The 12,148-nt window shown below is 43.0% G+C and overlaps 1 protein-coding gene and 1 pseudogene across 3 annotated transcripts; both read left to right on the forward strand.

The window, feature by feature from the left end:
• Positions 1-246: 246 nt before the first annotated feature.
• Positions 247-1,743, forward strand: LOC135555504 (WD repeat-containing protein 74-like; annotated as a pseudogene).
• An 82-nt stretch (positions 1,744-1,825) lies between these two features.
• On the forward strand, positions 1,826-9,564 carry LOC135555505 (tetraspanin-16-like). Of its 3 annotated transcripts, none has more exons than XM_064987990.1 (8): positions 1,828-2,307; positions 2,934-3,019; positions 3,378-3,575; positions 3,738-3,812; positions 3,962-4,069; positions 4,195-4,350; positions 4,433-4,516; positions 9,347-9,564. In XM_064987990.1, the coding sequence occupies exons 1-8, from the start codon at positions 2,220-2,222 to the stop codon at positions 9,410-9,412; spliced, it is 861 nt and encodes a 286-aa protein (XP_064844062.1). In that variant the 5' UTR covers positions 1,828-2,219; the 3' UTR covers positions 9,413-9,564. The 3 variants fall into 3 exon arrangements, 2 of the variants coding, with proteins under 2 accessions (XP_064844063.1, XP_064844062.1); XR_010457879.1 differs by having other exon boundaries at positions 1,829-2,307; positions 4,433-5,113; XM_064987991.1 differs by lacking the exon at positions 4,433-4,516 and having other exon boundaries at positions 1,826-2,307.
• The last annotated feature ends 2,584 nt before the right edge of the window (positions 9,565-12,148 follow it).

Genomic DNA, 12,148 nt, shown 5'->3' on the forward strand with positions numbered 1-12,148 from the left:
TCTGAAAATAAGTTTAACTGATTTATTGCATTGTAACTATTGTATAACGGCAATGTTTTTAAAGTAAGTTTGTTTAACTCATGTTTTGGTATCAAAGACACATCTTTCCTAGTCCAAGTTCTCTTTAAAATAGTTAAATCTGTGTGGTGTCCATCTGCTGTTTGAATTTCTTTAGTGTCTGTCTGTTCAGAAAGGATGCAAAATGGAGATTCACCACAGCACAGAGAATAACATGTTAGAATTTTTGTTTTGTTGACAATAATTTTGTTCTTTTTCATGACAGACAAAAGTCAAGTGTGCTCAGTATGGGTGGGATCGGAAACAGGGATATTAAAAGGAGAGAGCCTATCCAAAAAACAGGCTTTCAACTTCTGTGAGATGAGCTGCCAGGAAGTGTGTGTCGTAGGCTGGGGAGATCAACATGAGACTGAGGTACTGGTGGGGTCTGTGAATGGCACAGTGAAGACATTTAGCACAGAGAAGGGCATCTTCGCTGAGACCAGACAGTGTGTGGAGAGCACCCAGGGCAGGTTCACAGGACTTGCCATCAGACAGTGCTCTGATCACGTGTGTGGAGACTGGACTGCTGAGGGTCTGGAAGGAGGGCAGCACAGACACAGTTGAGATAAATGCTGGGACGTATGTTTGTCGGATGTGACAGAATCCCTCGCAGCACAACCAAGTGGCCACAGGAGGGAAGGAGAATGACGTAAAGGACTGGGATCTGGAGAGTACTGAAACACCCATTTTCACCTCCAAGAATGTACGTAATGGCTTGCGAATGCCAGAGTGGGTTAGAGACATGGCCTTCATCCCAGACTCGATCGTCACCTGTACAGATTGATTCACCACCAGGTGCGAGTGTATGACCCAGCCTCTCCCCAGAGGCTTCCGGTTCTGGAGGTTCATTTTGGGGAGTACCCCGTCACAGCCCTCTCCCTCCCTGCCAACCAAGACAGTGTTGTCGTGGGCAACACACATGGAGAACTCGCCATCTTAGTTTTGCGGAAAGGTCTGGTGCGTGGATGTTTGAAGGGGCTGGCAGGAGGAGTGCGGGGGCTGCAGTGCCACCCCTCTCCCTCTGGTGGCTTACTGTGGTTTGAATCACTTTATGAGAGTACACAACCTGGAGGACTGACCCTACAGCACAAGGTGTATCTGAAGTCACTACTCAACTGTGTGCTTCTGTCCAGCAAAGATCTAGAGCTGAGCAGATCATCAGTAACTGGAGATGTGGAGGAAGAGAGGAAGCTGAAGTGGATGAGGGGTGGGACACTATGGAGATGATAAAAAGACGAGGCGAAGAAGAGTGCAACAGAAGAAGAGGAAGCCGTAGTTACAGGTGTAGAGAAGACTACGAAGAAAAGAAAAGTGGTCAACTGACCCGCAGTGGAGAGCTTAAGGAAAGGGCTGTGCTCTGAGAAACACAGAAGATCTAGAGGTCTGCCAAAAGTCTGTGTTGCAGATGTACAGAATGTTTTCCTTTTGAGTCTGTACTGCAATAGCTGTAGTTTTCCTTTAAACTAAACTCACTCTGGAATTGTTTGCATGCCCTTCTATACCAACTTCCTTGAAATGTAGCTAACATAAATGATATATATTTATTATTTTTGGCAACAAAAAAGTGTATTGAATGTACGATATCCCCAGGGCTATTACAATATCTTATAGAACTCTGAGCATGATCGGTTATTGTGTGTGTGTGTGTGACAGTGCAACGCCCCTAATAAAACGACCAATGACGTCTGGTTTCAAATTTAAAAAATTAAAACACAGCACAGAGTTGCTAAACCCAGAGGCGCAACATCGCGAGAATTCCGAGAATGCTTGCGAAACAGACAATCGACCAGGCAGGGGTTTGTGGTTTAAAAAGTCAATGAGAGAAGTGAAATCTAAAGGCACAGTGTAGATTCGAGGCAATGTCTTAAGTAGTTGAACATGTTATTACTCCAACCTCGTGAAAGTGACAAACGGACACGTTTTCATTTTCGTCAAAAACAACTTTAAGGAGTGCATTTGATTTTGACGGCCTGCATATGCGCATTTCGGCACGAGACGACCGTTCGAGCCGATGGCGTTTTCTAGCATGAGTTTAGCTAGCAACGTCGCCATGACATCGCCTACAAGTGTGATCGGGGATTTCTATTGGAGAAGCAGTTTTAGCCTTTCTTCATACTGTACTGGTTTTGACCGCAGTGTGTTGTGACTGGACAGAGAATATGACACCTGTTGGCCAGGCAGACACAGACAGTTGGCAGCAAGTAGGCCTTAATAGCAGTAGGCCTAAATCGTCTGGACCTATTAAAAGTAAGGACAGACGCGAACGTTAGCTCGCTCGCTAAAATGGCGCTAGCTAGATAGCTAATTTAACTATAACCTCTAAACATAGAGGGTAGTCTAGCTAAGTTAGCTAACTACCAGTAACAAGCGATCCATGGTCAGGTCACTAACGTTAGCTAGCTACAATAGCTAGTCTAGCTAGGCTAATAGTTAGCTAACACTAGCCAGATCGAACTGATCGTTAATGTTAGTTATTAAAGGGAGAATCTGGGATTGGTACATCCATTTTTGTATCCATATTTTTAATTAGATCACTATTTACTCTTGAAGAATATAACTCATACATTTATCATGAGCTTAACATTAGTTAAACTGCGTTACCACATTCAAACCCAAAATTGTATAAGCATATATATTCTAATGTTTGTAAACAATGTACATTTAAACAAACTCTGTTTCAAAACATGGTTAACATTTGGATCTATTGGATGGTCAGTCCTGGTATCCATAGCTCCATCTTTGAATTTGAGACTGGTTACATTTCTTCAGTCCCATCTCTCAGCTGTTTTCCAAAAATGTGTCTCATTAGCTAGTATTATTATAAGACTATCCTGTTCTGTATAATTTTGTCATATTTTCTCCTTTCATTATAGAAGGTCGAACTTGCAAAATGGCTAGACATGACAAACTGTACACATGGATGCGGTATTTGATGTTGCTGCTTTGTGTGATACTTGTTGTAAGTAGCTAAATGTTGCCTAGCTGGCAAACAAAGCCCAGTTGAACTGTCTGTGTTTGAAATGCAAATAATGAACATTCTTCTATAATCGATAATGTAAACTGTTCTTGGCTAGCTATAGAAATATAGTTGCCCTCTCATAAAACCGAGGTTTGTGAATGCATTGCAAAAGTCAAACACACAGAAGAAGACAGCAACTGCTGTTGTTGTCATTGTAATATTACCTTGCCTGAGAAATCCATCTGGCAAAACATAGAAGAAAACAAAACAAGCCATAACAACTCAAATGCAATTTATTAGCAGGTTATAAAACAAATAAAAAAATGAAACAACACCACCATCCTTCTCTCCCCTCCAGATAAGTGGCTTTGTGCTGCTGGGACTTGGCGCATGGATTAGATATGGAGCAGCTACGTTTGTGGATGTTCTGGGCCCCTACTCGTCTCAGCTCATCTACATCAGCTACATCTGTATTGGTATGGGCTCAGTGCTGTCTTTCACGGGTCTCATCGGCTGCTGTGGGGCTTGGAAAGAGAACCGCTTCTTTATCATGCTGGTGAGAGACAACACTTGTGCAGTCAATTTCAAGGCACCAGACAATAATTGTCTTACTGTGTTATACTACTGCAGATTTGTAAATGTCCCACTCTTTTCACTCGGCAAGCTTCAATAAGAGGCAACATTTTCACTCTCTCTGCATTTTTTGTACCCTGAACAGTTTTTCTTCATCGTGACAATGCTATTTGTTGCTGAAATCATTGGGACTATTTTTGTTTTGACGTACCGGAATCTGGTAAGAATAAATGAACATGCTGGCATCAATATCATCAAGTAGGTGAACCTATATCATAATTTAGAGCCCTGTAAATGATTGAATTATTTGTATGATATAGCCTAGCCAGGCTATGCCTTTCAATAAGCTGTGATGTCTATATGTGACAGGTTAGCTTAGTGGTACGTGATGCAAGCAAGAATTCCCTGATGACTGTCTATATGGGCCCAGCGGCAACAGACCCAATCTCAACAGCATGGAACACAGTCATGGTCAAGGTGAGAAGCTCTAATGGGGATAGGTCCAAATAGGCTTAGCTTTACTATTTGGTTCCTTTGACCACCAGAACATCTCAGACAGTAGTTATTACAGCTAATGTCTTTATTGGTTTTTCATCTCTTAGTTCAAATGCTGTGGTTTTGAGAACTCGACTGTAGATTTCAAGGGCTCTGTGTTCAGTACAACCACGGGTTTGAACTACCCTAAGACTTGCTGCGTGAACAAGACCCTTGCAGACTGTGACGGTATCACCATCACTCCAAGTCTGATCCAACCACAGGTAACTCACTGCACTGTTGTATCAGTCTGTGCTCTAAGGCTGTAAAGCCTTAAGCCAAATACCCCCTTTGTGTTTCCCCCAGAGCTGCTTTGGTAAGGTCATCACAGTGATCAGAGAGCAGAGTGTCATCCTGGGATCAGCAGCTGGCTGCATATGTATGATGGAGGTATGGTATGGGAGAATTTCAATCGGTTTTGCTTGACTCCTCGCGTCGTCTCCTTCACCCTCTCCCCACCTGATGAAAAGATGGCGCCGAAGAACATGGCTGACGTTTTACATTCTCCCAACCAATTGTGCTATTTTGTTAGTTGTTTTGTGTAACTTATTTTTTTAACTTATTGTGTACATAATGTTGCTGCTGACCGAAAATAACTTCTGGACATCAGAACAGCGATTACTCATCATGGACTGGAAGAAACTTTTTCCTTTAACGAGTCCAACAAGAAGGATATCCTGCTTTCACTGGAACAGGCCCAGATCCCCGCCTTTTGCGTGAAGAAAAGATGAAGGAAAAGGGGCTGCAGATCGGGCAACCTTCTGAGAATCCGTAGGCGAGTGAGTAAACTCCCACTGCCATCCGTTCTTGCTAACGTGCAATCATTGGAAAATAAAATTGATGACCTACGATTAAGATTATCCCACCAACGGGACATTAAAAACTGTAACATCTTATGTTTCACCAAGACGTGGCTGAACGACGATATGGACAATATAGAGCTAGCGGGATTTTCCATGCACCGGCAGAACAGAGACGCTACCTCTGGTAAGAGAAGGGGTGGGAGTGTGTTTCTTTGTCAATAACAGCTGGTGCGTGATGTCTAATATTAAAGAAGTCTTGAGGTATTGCTCGCCTGAGGTAGAGCACCATACCTTATGATAAGCTGTAGTCCACACTATCTACCAAGAAAGTTCTCATCTATATTATTCGTAGCCATCTATTTACCACCACAGAACGAAGCAGCCACTAAGACCGCTCTCAAACAACTTTATAAGGCCATAAGCAAAGAAGAAAATGCTCACCCAGAAGCGGCTGTCCTAGTGGCCGGGGACTTTAATGCAGGCAAACTTAAATCAGTTTTACCAGCATGTCACATGTGCAACCAGAAAAAAAAAATCCAAGACCACCTTTATTCCACACACAGAGATGCATACAAACTCTCCCTCAACCTCCATTTGACATATCTGACCATAATTATATCCTCCTGATTCCTGCTTACAAGCAAAAACTAAAGCAGGAAGTACCAGTGACTCGCTCAATACGGAAGTGGTCAGATGACACGGATGCTACACTACAGGACTGTTTTGTAGCACAGACTGGAATATGTTCCGGGATTCATCCAATGGCATTGGGGAGTACACCACTGTCGTGACGTTGTATTGATTAATGTGACGACTGCTGCTCGTCGAATGATTAAAAGTTTATAATTACGTGATTAAATGAATCGGGCAATTATTAACTCATTAACCTGGCACACCATGTTAAAGTTTGGTTATATTTCACAAATTAACTCAAAGAATATCAGAATATCGATTTTGCAACAGTCTCTAATCAATCAATTTCCTCTACAGTCTCATTCTGAACGTTGCATAATCCGGGAATCTGCACAAACCCGAGTCTCACCAAATAAGTCCATACCACACCAATTGTGTTGATTATTTATTTGCTAACAAGCTAAAATTATCATTTAAGATACACAAACACACAGTCTAGGCTATTGATTAGAACTTAGTACGATAAAACAGGTCCCTAGCGGGCCAACACAATATGACACGTTACAGAATGGGGATTTCAAAAGGGAGAGAGAGTGCATGAGAGAAAAAAAACACTTGGGTGCATTTGTCAGCTATGCTTATTTTAACCCTAACCTTGCCTCGAACTACCGCTCTTATGGTTCAGAATATAATGATGTAATTACGTATTGAAGGTCTCAGATGGGTGTCTCTGCGTGGACCGGATTCCGACTTCTCTGAAGACGGGCCATCTTCGGTTACCGGGTGTAACTCTCTGTTTCTCCTCACGATGTCAAGTGTCCTTTCTCTTGGTGGTCTGTTTCCTCACCCTTGCTCTGAAAAGTGGTTTTCGGAGGAGGGCTAATCAGCCGTGTGGATGGTTCCAGCATGGGAAGGAAAACAGTGTAGACACACAATTCCTTGGAGAGTGGTGACCAGGTGGTCCTGCTTGAATTTACCCCGTTTAGATACAGCTACTCATCCGTAACACAGGTTGTTAAAAGGTTCCTTTGTCTTCTTCAACCTTGTGTTGCGTTTTGGGTTTGCTGACCACTCAGACCTTGGCTGCAGCTCAGGGCCCTTTGTCTAATATGTTAATTCTTAACTCGTGTTTTATACCCTGGGGTCAGAAATGGCCGTTTCTGCCTTTAGGGCAATTCTCTTGCCGTACCAAGTTACAAGGCAAGGTCTGGATTTTACTCAGATCCAATTTAGACAACTAACTTCACATTTCATCTTTACAAAAACATTATCTTTGATCTGGACATTTTCCACACAACGTACAATATGCAAACAGTAGGCACATATTAGGAAAACTTAAAGTTACAATGTTTTTGTTATACCGTCGTCCCTTAACTTTTAATAACATAACAAAACCAAAAACAACAACATTTTCATATTCCATCTATCATCATTACCACCATTGTGGCTGTCAAAACCTATTGTCCCAAAGTCCATTTATTGCATGTTCTGAGGCCGGTTCTCCATAGTGACAGGATTTACAATGGGCGTGAAGTGTCATAAAACCCCCCCATCTCCATACCTCTCGATCTCTTCCCCTCTGGTGGGTGTGAGAGATCTCTCTGTAGGATTGTGGTCCACAGTAACCTGACCCAAGGAGGCCAGTCATGACACCATCTCAGTCAATGGCTTCATCAAGAAGTGCATCGACAACATTGTCCCCACAGTGACTGTACGTACATATCCCAACCAGAAACCATGGATTACAGGCAACATCTGCATTGAGCTAAAGGCTAGAGCTGCTGCTTTCAAGGAGCAGGAGACTAATCCGGACACTTATAAGAAATCACGCTATGCCCTCAGACGAACAATCAAACAAGCAAAGTGTCAATATAGGATTAAGATTGAATCCTACTACACCGGCTCTGACGCTCGTCGGTTGTGGCAGGGCTTGAAAACTATTAAGTCCTACAAAGGGAAACCCTGACGCGAGTTGCCCTGTGACGCGAGCCTACCATACGAGCTGAATGCCTTTTATGTTCGCTTCGAGGCAAGCAACACTGAAGCATGCATGAGAGCACCAGCTGTTCTGGATGACTGTGTGATAACGCTCTCGGTAGCTGATGTGAACAAAACCTTTGAACAGGTCAACATTCACAAAGCCGCTGGGCCAGACGGATTACCAGCACGTGTACTCAAAGCATGCGCGGACCAACTGTCAAGTGTCTTCACTGACATTTTCAACCACTCCCTGACCGAGTCTGTATTACCTACATGTTTTGAGCAGACCACCATAGTCACTGTGCACAAGGAAGCAAAGGTAACCTGCCTAAATGATTACGGCCCCGTGGCACTCACGTCGGTAGCCATGAAATGCTTTGAAAGGCTGGCTGGTCACAGCATCCTCCTGGACACCCTAGACCCAGTCCAATTCACATACCACCCCATACCGCCCCAACAGATCCACAGATGACCCTAACCCTAATGCTAAACCTTTCCCCCCCAGGAGACTGAAAAGATTTGGCATGGGTCCCCAGATCCTCAAAAGGTTCTACAGCTGCACCATTCTGACCGGTTGCATCACCGCCTGGTATGGCAACTGCTCGGCATCCCAGTACATCACTGGGGCCAAGCTTCCTGCCATCCAGGACCTATATAATAGGTGGTGTCAGAGGAAAGCCCATAAAATTGTCAGAGACTCCAGTCACTGCTGCAGCACGGCAAGCGGTACTGGAGCGCCAGGTCTAGGACCAAAAGGCTCCTCAATAGCTTCTACCCCCATGCCATAAGACTGCTGAACAGCTAATAAAATAGCCACCGGACAATTTTCATTGACCCCCCCCCCCTCCCTTTTGTACACTGCTGCTACTCGCTGTTTATTATCTATGCATAGTCACTTCACCCCCACCTACATGCACAATTTACCTCAACTAACCTGTATCCCCGCACACTGACTAGGTATCGGTGCCCCCTGTATATAGCCTCGTTATTCTTATTGTGTTACTTTTGATTATTACTTTTTATTTTAGTCTACTTGGTAAATATTTTCTTAACTCTTCTTGAACTGCACTGTTGGTTAAGGGCTTGTAAGTAAGCATTTCACGGTACAAGTCTACACTTTTTGTTTTCGGCGCATGTGACAAATAAAGATTACTTTTGAAATGTTTTAAAGAGGTCAAATCAATAGAGGAGAGGAAACGTGTAAAAAAAAAGGGTGATTGCATGAAGTGACTCTTTCTCCACTAGCTCGTCATCAGGCAAATGACATTTACAGAGAAGGAATCGCAAAATACACGTGTAAAGTGGTAAAAATACATTTGGATTAAAAAAAAAAAAATCTGTGCATGCTTTTCTCCTCTGAGTAAACAGCTGATTCAAAAGGGGGATTGGCAGATTTCAAAACACTTCGCAGAAGATGCACTTCAGTATCCTTTGCCGAACAAAGTAATTGAGGAAGGGAGCAAACTCCTCTGTTCGCTTACTAACGAATTTCAACTGTCCTTAACCACTTATCGGTTTCCGGGTCACGGAGGAGTTGAGAAGTGGACTTTTGCCCAATTGAGAATCTCCCTATAAGTTACACTGCTCCCTCAGGTTCTTCTTTAACCTCTCTCAGACTCAAGGACTATTGCTGAAAAGAACTGCACTTTCTAAAGTATAGTAATGCTTTTTCTACAGTAGCTCACCATTAGGACCTAAAGAGTATTCTAAGTTTGGTTACTATCTATTCTATAGCAATTGGTTGCTGAATAGATAATGTTGCTTGGCTTCAAGTCATTGTTTTCCTGTCTGCTCCTCTTTGCAGTTATCCTCCATGATTCTTGCCATGGTTTTGTTTGTGAAGTTGGGGCTCATGAGGCATCCATGGTGAAGCCAAAGGGTCCATTCACACCTGGAGGACACCAACAACCCCCACAGGCAAAAATAAAGTTCTGCTAAATTATAAAAGTTTGTGTGTTTTCCTTAGTTGAAATTGTATCTGTTATTTTGGTTATATTAAAAATGTAATGTATTATTTTTCAAGCTATGTACTTTGTTTTCACTGGGAAGGGGAAACCTAGTCAGTTGTACAACTGAATTCATTCAACCGAAATGTGTCTTCCTCATTTAACTCAACCCCTCTGAATCAGAGAGGTGCGGTGGGCTGCCTTAATTGATGTCATCGGCACTCAGGGAGCAGAGTGTTGGAGGTTAACTGCCTTGCTCAAGGGCAAAAAATGAAGATTTTTACACTTTGCCAGCTCAGGGATTCGAACCAGTGACCTTTCAGTTACTGGCTCAATGCTCTTAACTGATCATCTACCTGCTGCCCCAATGTTATGTTCAATTCCAACAGAATGTGTAATCTGCAATCGTCTCAGTTTAATTTTAGTGCTCCCAAATATGACAACAGCACCCTCATGTGAAATGATTAATTAGTGAAGTGTAGAGAGAAGACATTTTTAAGGTGACTTGATATGCAATAACTGCTTCTATTTAAACAAAATAGCTGATTGATGTAGATCTTTTTATTTATTTATGCATCTATTGCCACTATTGTTCATAAGGTGTAGAATGTCTTATTCAAAAAGTGACACTTGAAGGCAACATCTAAAATCCCTGTGTTTACAGGACTGTCTGTCCACATCACAATGGATTTTGTGTATGACTTTGGCTTCCTCATGCTTGATCAATCTTTATTGGAAGGAGACCAACAACATGTACTAAACAGGCAAACATCAGAGTTAGACATTACAGTTAACAAACAGATTACCGACCATTTCGAATCCCACCGTACCTTCTCCGCTATGCAATCTGGTTTCAGAGCTGGTCATGGGTGCACCTCAGCCACGCTCAAGGTCCTAAACGACATCATAACCGCCATCGATAAGAGACATTACTGTGCAGCCGTATTATCGACCTGGCCAAGGCTTTTGACTCTGTCAAACACCACATTCTTATTGGCAGACTCAACAGTCTTGGGTTCTCAAATGATTGCCTCGCCTGGTTTACCAACTACTTCTCTGATAGAGTTCAGTTTGTCAAATCGGAGGGCCTGTTGTCCGGACTTCTGGCAGTCTGAAAAACAGCTTCTATCTCAAGGCCATCAGACTGTTAAACAGCCACCACTAACATTGAGTGGCTGCTGCCTACACACTGACACTGACTCAACTCCAGCCACTTTAATAATGGGAATTGATGGGAAATGTTGTAAATATATCACTAGCCACTTTAAACAATGCTACCTTATATAATGTTACTTACCCTACATTATTCATCTCATATGCATACCTATATACTGTACTCTATATCATCGACTGCATCCTTATGTAATACATGTATCACTAGCCACTTTAACTATGCCACTTTGTTTACATACTCATCTCACATGTATATACTGTACTCGATACCATCTACTGTATCTTGCCTATGCTGCTCTGTACCATCACTCATTCATATATCCTTATGTACATATTCTTTATCCCCTTACACTGTGTATAAGACAGTAGATTAGGAATTGTTAGTTAGATTACTTGTTGGTTATTACTGCATTGTCGGAACTAGAAGCACAAGCATTTCGCTACACTCGCATTAACATCTGCTAACCATGTGTATGTGACAAATAAAATTTGATTTGATTTGAGTCTCTATGGAGGTGCCACAGGGTACAATCCTCGGGCCAACGCTCTTCTCTGTATACATCAATGATGTTGCTCTTGCTGCTGGTGATTCTCTGGTACACCTCTACGCAGACGACACCATTCTGTATATTTCTGGCCCCTTTTTGGACACTTAACTAACCTCCAGACGAGCTTCAATGCCATACAACTCTCCTTCCATGGCCTCCAACTGCTCTTAAACGCAAATAAAACTAAATGCATGCTATTCAACCGATCGCTGCCCGCACCTGCTCGCCTGTCCAGCATCTCTACTCTGGACGGCTCTGACTTAGAATACGTGGACAACTACAAATACCTAGGTGTCTGGATAGACTGTAAACTCTCCTTCCAGACTCACATTAAGCATCTCTAATCCAAAATTAAATCTAGAATTGGCTTCCTATATCGCAACAAAGCATCCTTCACTCATGCTGCCAAACATACCCTCGTAAAACTGACCATCCTACCGATCCTCGACTTCGGTGATGTTATCTATAAAATAGCCTCCAACACTCTACTCAACAAACTGGATGCAGTCGATCACCATACACTACCCACCATTGCAATTGGTACGCTCTCGCTGGATGGCCCTCGCTTCATACTCATCGCCAAACCCACTGGCTACAGGTTATCTACAAGTCTCTGCTAGGTAAAGCCCCGCGTTATCTCATCTCACTGGTCACTATAGCAGCACCCACTCGTAGCACCCGCTCCAGCAGGTGTATCTCACTGGTCACCCCCGAGGCCAATTCCTCCTTTGGCCGTCTTTCCTTCCAGTTCTCTGCTGCCAATGACTGGAACAAACTGCAAAAATCTCTGAAGCTGGAGACTCATATCTCCCTCACTCGCTTTAAGCACCAGTTGTCAGAGCAGCTCACAGATCACTGCACCTGTACATAGCCCATCTGTAAACAGCCCATCTATCTACCTACTTCATCCCCATATAGTATTTGTCTTGCTCCTTTGCA

The sequence above is a fragment of the Oncorhynchus masou genome, chromosome 15, assembly GCF_036934945.1.
Source record: "Oncorhynchus masou masou isolate Uvic2021 chromosome 15, UVic_Omas_1.1, whole genome shotgun sequence".
NCBI classification, from domain to species: Eukaryota; Metazoa; Chordata; class Actinopteri; order Salmoniformes; family Salmonidae; genus Oncorhynchus; species Oncorhynchus masou.